We start from the raw sequence: 10,877 nt of genomic DNA, 5'->3' as shown, positions 1-10,877 counted from the left end.
AGCATGTAATTACGTCATTATACGAGATTTTAATCGTGTAAAGTTGAACCGGATGTTGTGCGTTTTTATTTGACTTGACAAGTGCTCATTCCTGTGCTTGCAGCCAGGGCAGGACATCTATCCAAGTCGGAGTAGAGGAAAACTAAAGTAGGCTACCGGTGAGCAGGGCATACACATACAGGCCGAGCCCGCAGTGATCTTCATCGTGTAATCGTTCGTCGGCAGTGAAAATGATCCAGTGCGTCCAGGGGATGTTTTATTTGTCGGTTCTGGTGGCGTTCGCCGCTTGCAACGCTCCTCCGGTACCGTTAGACGACATCTTCATTGAGAAAACTTTCGTGCCAGAACAGTGCGTGCGCGCAGTCAAAGTAGGTGACTATGTAAGGTATCACTACAATGGCATGTTTCCGGATGGCAAGAAGTTCGACTCAAGGTGGGTGGTATCACGCAACAGAATCACTTTACTCTCAGTTTATTCTGCAGACCGGGTGCACGGTGCAAACAGCGTGCGCGATGCGTAAAAGTGCGCGTAGTTAGTGGTTCGCCCCTGTAAGCCACGCAGGCAAGCGAGCTGACTGAGCTCCAGATCCATGTAGCCTACATTTAATCCAGGGGCTCCAAAACCTTTTCATATCAACATCACCAACGGAGATTAAACTCCAGTGGTCAGACAGAGAGTTTGAAGCCTATTTTCAGCACCTCTGCACTCCACTTTAGTCACCAGTAGTGTACCTGGAAGGCTGAATCACCAACTGGACAAGGGGGGCCAGTTGTCCAAGGCCCCCAGACCTCCAAATGCCCAAGAAGCCCCAGTTTCACTGCATGTCCACTGTTTTTGATGATTTAATTAACTGCACCTTTTGTATCCTATTTCTAAAGTACCCTGCAGTGTTAGTTAATTTTTGTGGCCCTGTGTTGAAGAGGGGCCTCATGCTCAGGTTGTACATATTTACATATAGTATTTTGCATATGACCGCAGTTACATGTTAATCTGTTACTGTACCTGTATGACCTCACATCATGAATAGCTTTGATTCAGGCACAAAATGACAAAAATAAAATCAAGCAGTCTGAAGAGATTTTGGTGCATTCACTCACTTTTGAGTCTTTTTGACAAACATGTCAATTTTGCCCAAATTAAATTTATATCAATGAATTGTCACATTTATTTGTCCCTCCCAAATTGTTGTTGAAAATCTGCACATGTTCTGTACAAATACTATTTTCTTAAGTCTCCACAACAAATGGAAAGAGGTTCACAGGTTAAAAACCTTGAGCCTTTTAGAAAGTCCCAAAGGTAACTCATATTTATAGCCGAAACTAGGGAATGAATGAGTGCACTGCCATATATGTAATAATAATGTGTTTACCTGTTTCAGTTACGACCGTGGCAGCACCTACAACGTGTTTGTTGGTAAGAAGCAGCTGATCGAAGGGATGGATAAAGCTCTGGTGGGGATGTGTGTCAACGAGAGAAGACTGGTAAAGATCCCCCCTCACCTCGCCTATGGAACGAAGGGATATGGTTAGTATGTTTGAATGTGTGTTAACCCCACCCCCCCATATCAGCACATCTCTATGTACCCATCATGCCTCAGCCTGATCATTTGGAGTCAGACTAAAACATGTTCTCTGCAAACTCTATGGACAAGCTGGTGTATATTCCTGTAAGGAGTCATTATAAATCCACTGATGAGTGAGCACACAGCTGGCACTGCTCGCCATAACAATGAGAGAATTAGGTTTGGTCACTGGCAGAAACTTTAGGGACAAAAACTACAGTCTTTGAAGAAAACACCAGTTTGCGTTGTAATAGAGGAAGAGAGAGAGAGGAAGTGGGCTGCTCCCAGGCGTCCATGCTGAATGATGTCACAGGGACATCACAGACCAGGAAGCAGGTCAGAGTAAGCTGCTCCGGAGCAAGATTTTCAGCTGTTAGTAAATGCACTGCAAATGCCAGAACACCAGCAGCAGGCAGATACACTTTCCAGATTGTGATCTGTGTGCACCAAAAAAGTGTGTTTTTGTCAGAAAATATTTGTATAGGATTGTAGTGATGTGACCAAGAATGTGGAGGCTCTGTTTACATGTAGAGACCAGTGTGTGTGTGTGTGTGTGTGTGTGTGTGTGTGTGTGTGTGTGTGTGTGTGTGTGTGTGTGTGTGAAATATTTAGGTAATGGAACAAAGGAAAGAGAGGGGGGCATGTGTGGACAGGTAAAAGCTGAGTGTATCCTCTACTGCATTCGAGGGAACATGAGAGAGAAAGAGGAAAACGGAGAGATGAGATTTTGGAAGAGGTAGAAAGAGATTTAAACGGGAAAGAGGATCTGTTAGCTCATCAGTCGTAAAGATTTAATGCCTGCCACCTACACAGTCCTTGCACCCCTCCTCCACCCGCTCCCATCTCCTTCGTTTCACCTTCTGCTCTTTATCTACAGTCGGCTACACCTCCTGGGAGATAACAGGAGTTATACAGTGAGAAATAGCTGTTTGAAACATTTTATACCCACAAATAATGTGGAGTGAAATCCGTGAACTGTGAATGGCATGCTCTTTGCAAACACAGCTGGTCGAGATGTTGCACTCACCAAAATAAATGTAGGGGAGTCAGTGCAGCTTTAACTGATCAGTCATTTGCCGTTCAGGACAAGGCTGTAGCTTCCAGCGAGGAAACCAAAGGCATGTCCTCTGTGATATTTCTGTAAATCACTTACACACATGTTAAGTTCTTCAAGGCAGCATTCTTGCATATTTTAGATCTTAAGTGGACTTTTTTTTAGGCAAGACAACTAAATAAATGAAAAAAGAAAGAGTTAAGTATTCACTGGAATTACATAACTGACAGAGTAAAGAAAGGAATATATAATTTAACAGTTAAATGAATTATTAAAATGTGAAATTTGTAGGATTTTTGTTGAATACTCTTTCTTTTTACTATTTCTTAAAGAGTTTGGTTTGTGGTCTAAAAGGTGGGAGGGGTCCTGCGGGGGGGAATTTGGACTCATTTCAATTTTATTATATTCATTCGTCGGGGACCGTGTAAAAGAGAAAAGTAGAAATGTTTTTCTTTTAACTACTAGCTTCTGTCCATCTACAGTTTCTGAGTGACTATGACTATGACTAATAATTGAATGAACTGTCTGAGGAGTATTTCCACATAAATTAAATCTTTTTTTTTTTTTTTTTTAGTTGTAAGCTTGGATAAAGATGCAAATTAGATTGAGAGTTTCTGGCTCAATTTCACCTACTTGCAAGGTGTATCTTTTACTTTAATGCTTACATACTGGCACACAAATTTGCAGGAGAACAGGGCAGACAGGTGAACAGGTTTAATATAATACAGCTCATGTGTTATCCGTAGGAGAAAGAGACACATGCAAAGTCATCAACAAATAAGGATCACCTCTTGTCCATATCTGTCTCAGTTAATCTAGTGCTCGAAGAAAATTAAAATGACTATTGTCTCATGACATTTATCTAACAAATACAACGATCAACGTGATGAGGAGGAGGAAATTATCTCCATCCACTCCACACTTTTGTTTGCGGTTCCTTGTTCTTTGTCCTGAGTGTTAAATTCAGCTTGAATATTACGTTATTAAGTTAAAAACTTTATTATGTGATCAGTGGGTTTACTGCAACATACAACACTTTTTTAATACACATCAAAATAAATATTTAAGCCAAAAGCCTCAAATTAAAGTTGTTCTTACTACAAGCATCATTGGAGTTTTTCAGACTTTGTATAGTATATACTGTATGTACAATGTATGTGTGACACAGGATGGCATTTCATTATCATTTACGCTGTTGATTATTTTATTTTGATTAATGAAGGAAAGTTTTTTGTCTTTAAAATGCCAGAAAGAGATGAAAAATGAACATTTTCATCTCTCACTCTTTATAATAGCTTGTTTAATCAGTGAGTATTCAGTTTACTAACATGTATGTCAAAGAAGAACATCGACTGCTCACATTTAAACAGCTGGAACAAGGAATTATTTGGCATTTTTCCTTGAATTTGTCTCAAAGTGAAACTGTAACTATTCATACTGGAATGAAGCCGGGCGATGAGGTCAGTACTAAAAGGAAGTGCCTGAAAACACTGTTTGACTTGCTTCTCTCGCCTCTCCAGGTGACATCATCCCTCCTGACTCCATCCTTCATTTTGACGTCCTGCTGCTCGACGTGTGGAACCCAGAGGACGGCGTCCAGAGCAACACTTACCACACGCCCTCGGCCTGCTCCAGAAAGGTGGAGGTGTCCGACTACGTCCGCTACCACTACAACGGCACGCTGCTGGATGGGACACTCTTTGACTCCAGGTTTGTTCTGTGTAATAATCCCTCCATCGCGAAAAAACACACCCACCCACCACAAATGTGTGATGACTCTCCTCCATCCGTTCTTCTCTGCAGTCACACCCGCATGCGCACATATGACACTTACGTCGGGATCGGCTGGCTGATCGCTGGTATGGATCAGGGGCTTCTGGGAATGTGTGTTGGAGAGAGACGCATCATCACTATGCCTCCTTCACTTGGATATGGAGAGAATGGAGATGGTGAGTTATTAACGTCTTTATTATTATTAGTTTAATTGAGAAAAGACTGAGTGACTCAAAAGCTTCCGCTCCTTTGAAGGTGATGTTGTTATAGATCACACACACAGAGTACAGGAGTGTTTTATTGGACACACTGCACATGTTTTATTTATAGTAACAACAACTTTATGTATTTATCATGTAGAAACAAACTGAAAAAAACTCCTGAAAGTGCAGATTTGGGGGGATTTCACACAGAATCTCATTTACTTCTGTAGAACTTTGAATTATTTATATTTTCAGTGATTTACAACGGGATGTATAGACTAAATTAAAAAGGCTAAAAAATGATGGGATAAGATTTACGGTTTATTCTTTACCTTGAGAATAATATTTTACAAAACAATTTTAAGCCTATTTTTTATGACTCACGGGGTTAAAGTGGGGGACTGCTCCTGGTCATGGTTGGAAGAAGAATAAAGAAAAATATTTCAGTGCTCGTCCTCAGTTCTCTCCTGTATCTCTGTGCCTATACCTGCCTCTCTTCTTGTCTTCAACCCTCCTCCTCCTCCTTCTCTCTCCAGGCAGCGACATCCCAGGACAGGCATCTCTGGTGTTCGATGTCGTACTCCTGGACCTCCACAACCCCAGAGATGGGATCGCAGTGACCAATCAGAAGGTGCCTGAGTCCTGCACGAGGAAGACCGTCGCTGGAGACTTTGTGCGCTACCACTACAACGGCAGCCTCCTCGATGGAACGTTTTTTGATTCCAGGTGTGTTTCCATGTTTAATATTCATCATATTAATCACACAGACAGGCGTGTTGTAAATCTTTGAGCTATAAGTAGAAATGAATGTTTCAATTCCAGTAGCTTTTCCCTGTTTAATGCCTGCTGTTCTTTAAGCAGCCACAGGATGGCAGCATCTCTCTGTGCGCTGAAGACGTATTGAATCAAAACCAATGATCAAAGCTCAAAAACCAACATTGGAAATGTCCTGTTTGCAAAACATAATTCTGCATTGTCTGAATAGTTCTGCAATGTTTTTCTTCTTGTGCTGCCACTCTCAAATTAAACTATGAAAAGGAAGGTCTTTAAAAGTATGAAAAATATCATTATAAGTCCATGGTTATTAAAAATCAAAATTTCTTATCATTGTATGCAGCATTTCACCTATAGAGAGAATACACAACACTCTACTGTATAATGTCCTAAATTAAGTTAAGGACTGTAAGGATGTACAGATACTTTAATGTAGGCAGAAACAAATATCACAAATGTGCTGTAAATATGTCTTTTTTTAAAATATCAAACATGTAGTTCCCTTTTTGAGGCAAAGGAAACTTTGCACCTGCTTTGATAATTAACATGTGAAGACGTTCTCCAAAGCTGCTGGACTGTGTGTCCTTTTCTAACCACAACAGTACAGCCTTGTATCATTTCTTGTTAGTTTGAAGAAACTCCCTTGCACATTCTGTACAGATGTCAAGGACCCGCTTGTTGCACACTGAGATCATTTTTCACAGAAAGTGATCATGTGTGCTTCCTGCCACGCACTTTTTCTATCGTCATGGGCATATTGATGCTAGGAATCTGATGCTGTTGGTATACTAAAATGTCACCATACTGTGTGTTTGCATATACAAAAACCACAAATACATCCTCCAAGACACGCTGTTTGTTGCAGCTCTGGATCTGGTTGTCATAACAGACTCATTTGGTATCCGGTTATCAGTAGGCGGCATGGGTATGGGTGGTTACTTAGCAAAATGCCATCGCTTTGGTATACGGTTATTAAAAGAGAATTGTATCCCACTGGGCCGCCCCCCTTCACCTACTGCCTGTAGCTATTTCTTTACAGTGAGTCAGGAGTCGTTCATTTGAGCTGCCCAATACCCCCTTTAATATTTGATTAAATGAAAACTAACTAAATACCATGAGAATAAAAACACTGTATATTCAGTTTCCAGATCAACTTATTTTTTTTCCTCCATGGGTCAGTATAATAATACTTAATTAATATTTTCTGTTCCACAGCTACTCTCGTAATCGTACCTATGACACGTATGTGGGTCGAGGCTACGTGATCGCTGGCATGGACGAGGGTCTGATTGGAGTCTGTGTTGGAGAGAAACGAACCATCACCATCCCCCCACATCTCGCCTATGGAGAAGAGGGTACAGGTGCGTGTGCAATGCTTGGATTGTTGCAGGGCAGAAGTCCAGATCTGGGCCAGAATCTGAGTCTGAATTTCTTCACCAACACTCAACTTACAACTCAGATGTACATATACTGGAGTCTCAAGAGGTTCAAATAAGTCACTGGAGGTGGTCAGACTTCAGTGCCATTGAGTTTATTCTTTCACAAGAGATAAACCTGAGCCCGGTGATCAAACTGTAAACAGACTGCTCAGACATCATCTTTTATAGCCAGCTAACCCTCCTTTCTGGGTGGAATCCCCACACCATGTTTTCTAAAAAGAATCCATCATTGCCTCGGAAATGATGGTGTCCAGTCGTCCCTGGATTTCCCCCATTTTAGTGGTGTCAGGAGTCCAGAGGCCCCCCCACCACCACTCCTCCCTGCACCTGTTCTTCGGACACCATTATTTCTGGGGACTATCCAACTTTTTTTTTTCTTTCTTTCTTTTTTTTTTAACCTTTTCAGGCTACATCACTCTCTTTTCAGATTACATCATCCTGTTACAGGTTACATGTCTCAGCAAGTCTCCTTCTCTCATGCAGGCCTGATTTCTTACATTACTGATACATTGAGTCTATAAGTTCAGTATTTAATGTGGTTATAATACTGAGTTACACATTCTGTGAAAGTTTACTACAACACTTTCCCCAACCTGGGCCCTGCCAGGAAATGTTCTTCTGACACCACTATTTCCAGGAACTTTTCAACCATTTAAAAGAAAAAAAAAAGAAAAACTTTATTCCTTCCTTCCAGTTTACATACTATAAAAAACTTCCTTCAGCAAAGGCTGGTTCACATGCAGAACTAACTTCAGTTGTGGATATAGCTGACACATTGAGTTTATAGGATTTAACACATAGTATATTATAAGGCAGAGTACATTTTAATGAAAGTTCACTACAACAGGATACATTGATCTGTATCAAAAAAAAAAAAAAAATCACAGTTGAGACTCTTTTATCTAAAGTTTTAATGTTGGATTCTTTCTTTATTTTTCTTACCATGTTTCCCTCAGGCACTAAGATCCCTGGATCAGCTGTCTTGGTGTTTGACATTCACATCATCGATTTCCACAACCCTTCAGACAGCGCTGAGGTCACAGTCACTTACAAGCCGGAGGAGTGTGATAAGCAAACAAAGAAAGGAGATTTTATCAAATATCACTACAATGCCTCTCTGATGGACGGCACATCCATTGACTCCACGTGAGTAAACTTCTGTGAGACCCGTTGAGGCCTCCTGGGAAAGCAAAACATCTTATATGAAATGAGTGGGGTCCAAAAGTGTGATGTCGAGACATTTGTATAAATAAGGTGAAAAGTTGGACCTGCTATTGGTGCTAGAGGAAGAATCGGGATCACAGATGTCTTCATCCTCATTGGACCATTGTACAAAATTCACTTAAATACACCTTGACATCATGCGAAGGAAGCACAGCAGATGATGATGATGATTAATATGAAGAGGTTTAAGAGGAAGTTGAGCATTTATTTCCTTTCCTGCTGTTAGTCTTAACACCACATTTTAATTCCACTGTAGGTGCACTCTGCCGTAGTATACAGATTTTCTTTCCTCATAAAAATAGTTTCCATTCCCCCTTTGTTAGTGAAGCATCAAAAGTCAAAGTTATAAGAAAGTTGCCGTAGTGCAAGCAGGACAGACAGCACAGCATCCAACACAGCATACTAATAAAACCACGATATAATATAAACATATGAAACTACACAAGGTATCATGAATATGAAAGTTAAGCTAATCTTTCAAGAATGTCTTGAGCTGTCCTTGGCACCAGTTTCACCCTTCACCATTAGCTCATATTTGGCCTCTCACCAACTGAAACACTGATAAAACACAGACATGCCTGAAATCCTCTGTCCTTCAGCCAAATTACCGTCCTGACTGTGAGACAGAAACCAACCCTTTTAACAATAACCTCTTACATTCACACACAGTAAATCCTGTGGAATAAGATGGAAGGTTTTCTGAAATTATCATCTGATGTACATAAACACAAAATCTGTGAAAAAAGGTACAGTACAGTTATTCACTCTGACTCAATTTGTTTCAGGTATAATTATGCAAAGACATACAACATTGTCCTGGGAGCCAACCAGGTAGTCCCAGGGATGGAGGACGGACTGATGGACATGTGTGTGGGAGAGAAAAGGCACCTTGTTATCCCCCCTCACCTGGGCTATGGAGAGAGAGGAGTCAGTAAGTCTAAAACACACACACACACACACACACACACACACACACACACACACACACACACACACACACACACACACACACTCACACATCAGTTTGTCTTTGCTGCTGATGACTGATATTCACTTACCAGCTGGTATCTGAGGCCCTGTGTGTTTGTGTGTGTGCAGCTGATGAAGTCCCAGGTAGCGCTGTGCTGGTGTTTGATGTCGAGCTGGTAGAAATGGAGGAAGGACTTCCTGAAGGCTACATGTTCATCTGGAACGAAGATGTGTCACCTGACCTCTTCACGGAGATGGACAAAGACGACGACAAGCTGGTGGAGCCCTCTGAGGTACGTGATGTACCTGTTGTTCCTGTAATGTTTTTAACACAATGAGAGAATAAAATCCTTCAACTGTGAAGTGCGAAGACAAAAACATATCATAATCACAACGTCCTCACATTATCTTTAATTTACCCTCTCTGATCTCTTCTTTGTCTCCACAGTTTACTGACTACATCATGCGGCAGGTGAGCGAGGGTAAAGGCCGCCTGGCTCCCGGCTTTGATCCCTACCGCATCATTGACAACATGTTCTCCAACCAGGACCGAAATGGAGATGGAAAAATCACAGTGGCAGAGTTCAAGCTTAAAGCAGATGAAGCCGCTGCCCATGATGAGCTATGACGGGACTGAGTGTAAAACTCAGATCAAGGGTTTGGGTGAAGGGTCAGACAGTTGGGAAAATGTGGGTGGTACAGTAGAAGAAGATGGGCTTGTAAGTGAAGGTGGAGTGGGGGACATGCTGAAAGAGATTTTGTGTTTTTATATTGAGGACTGAGATGATGGTAAAAGGGTGTTTTGTCCTTTAAGAAACAAATGAGTCTGAAAACTAAAAGTTGGAAAGAAAACATTTAATATGAGGACTATGATGACAGTGAATAGTTTTTTTGTTACCTCTTTTCGCATCCAGTTCTTTACATTTTGTTTCATGTGATTTTTATTTTATTTTGAAGGGTATAAAAGCACTCCTGTGTGAGAGAACAAATTAAGGCCTCATTCCACAATCTCTACATTCAACACTCTTCCCTGACTTTTATTGTTGTTAACTTTTTGTGGTTGTGTGTGAAATTTTCTTTTCTTTTCACTGGGTATCAGCTTCTTTCTAAAATACCTGGCAGTCTTCCCGGAGCAATGAGTCGGTCATCACTCACTGTGATATACTGTGATGGAGGAAAGTTACATTTGTTTCTGAGAGTTACGGCTCATCTACAGGTGAAAATAAGTGATCATTTAAGTTAGAATAAGATTATATTTAGATAGTTTACAGCTGTTTTTACTTTCAAATGTCAGGATGCCTTCTGTGTTTTCTGCTGTTAAAATGACCCCTGTAGGGTGTCAGTTGTCTTCCAGGATAACACTGAAAAGTCCAAACTCCCAAATGTTTTTGCCAGCTTCCCAGTGTTTTAACCATTGTTGGTCAACTGGTTGTTCCGTCTCCCGTTTTTGTCTCCATCCACGTGTCAACTGCAATTTAGGACTTTGTGTGTTTGTGTGTGTGTTTGTGAGTGAGTGTGTTTGTGTGCGTGTTTGTGAGTGAGTGAGTGAATGAGTGAACTTTATGTTTTACTTTTTCATTCAGGTTAAAACTGAGGCGATGATTTGATGATTTGAATGTCAGCACAAACTTAAATTTGATTAAATGACCTGACCTAAAAAAAAAAAATGCTTAGATTGTGTAAGTCCATTTGTTTACACGAGTGTCTCATTTTGCTTTAGACACTTTTATTGCATCGACTTAGAGTACTCCCTTGATTTTAGCATTGGAGAAATGTCGCTGGATAATGATAGTATAGTTTTTGAAAAGATGATTTCTCGTGACCGAAAGATGATGAAATGTACACAATCAGACCAACGAGTCAACACTTCAGTTTGGCT

At 40.9% G+C, this 10,877-nt stretch overlaps 1 protein-coding gene across 1 annotated transcript; it reads left to right on the top strand.

Moving 5' to 3' along the window:
- Window positions 1-84: 84 nt before the first annotated feature.
- On the top strand, window positions 85-10,667 carry fkbp9 (FKBP prolyl isomerase 9). The gene is made up of 10 exons (XM_056399052.1): window positions 85-433; window positions 1,380-1,525; window positions 4,137-4,326; window positions 4,420-4,565; window positions 5,129-5,318; window positions 6,582-6,727; window positions 7,762-7,951; window positions 8,815-8,960; window positions 9,128-9,291; window positions 9,447-10,667. The coding sequence occupies exons 1-10, from the start codon at window positions 231-233 to the stop codon at window positions 9,624-9,626; spliced, it is 1,701 nt and encodes a 566-aa protein (XP_056255027.1). The 5' UTR covers window positions 85-230; the 3' UTR covers window positions 9,627-10,667.
- Window positions 10,668-10,877: the final 210 nt, after the last annotated feature.

Source organism: Seriola aureovittata, chromosome 16 (assembly GCF_021018895.1).
Source record: "Seriola aureovittata isolate HTS-2021-v1 ecotype China chromosome 16, ASM2101889v1, whole genome shotgun sequence".
NCBI lineage: Eukaryota > Metazoa > Chordata > Actinopteri > Carangiformes > Carangidae > Seriola > Seriola aureovittata.
Note: the sequence above shows the minus strand (reverse complement) of the source record. Positions and strands in the feature narration are given on the sequence as shown.

Coding starts and splice junctions, on each gene's coding strand:
- fkbp9 (XM_056399052.1), top strand. CDS start 231: ATGATCCAGTGCGTCCAGGGGATGTTTTATTTGTCGGTTCTGGTGGCG. Junction 434..1,379: donor GGCAAGAAGTTCGACTCAAG/GTGGGTGGTATC, acceptor TACCTGTTTCAG/TTACGACCGTGGCAGCACCT. Junction 4,327..4,419: donor GGGACACTCTTTGACTCCAG/GTTTGTTCTGTG, acceptor TCTTCTCTGCAG/TCACACCCGCATGCGCACAT.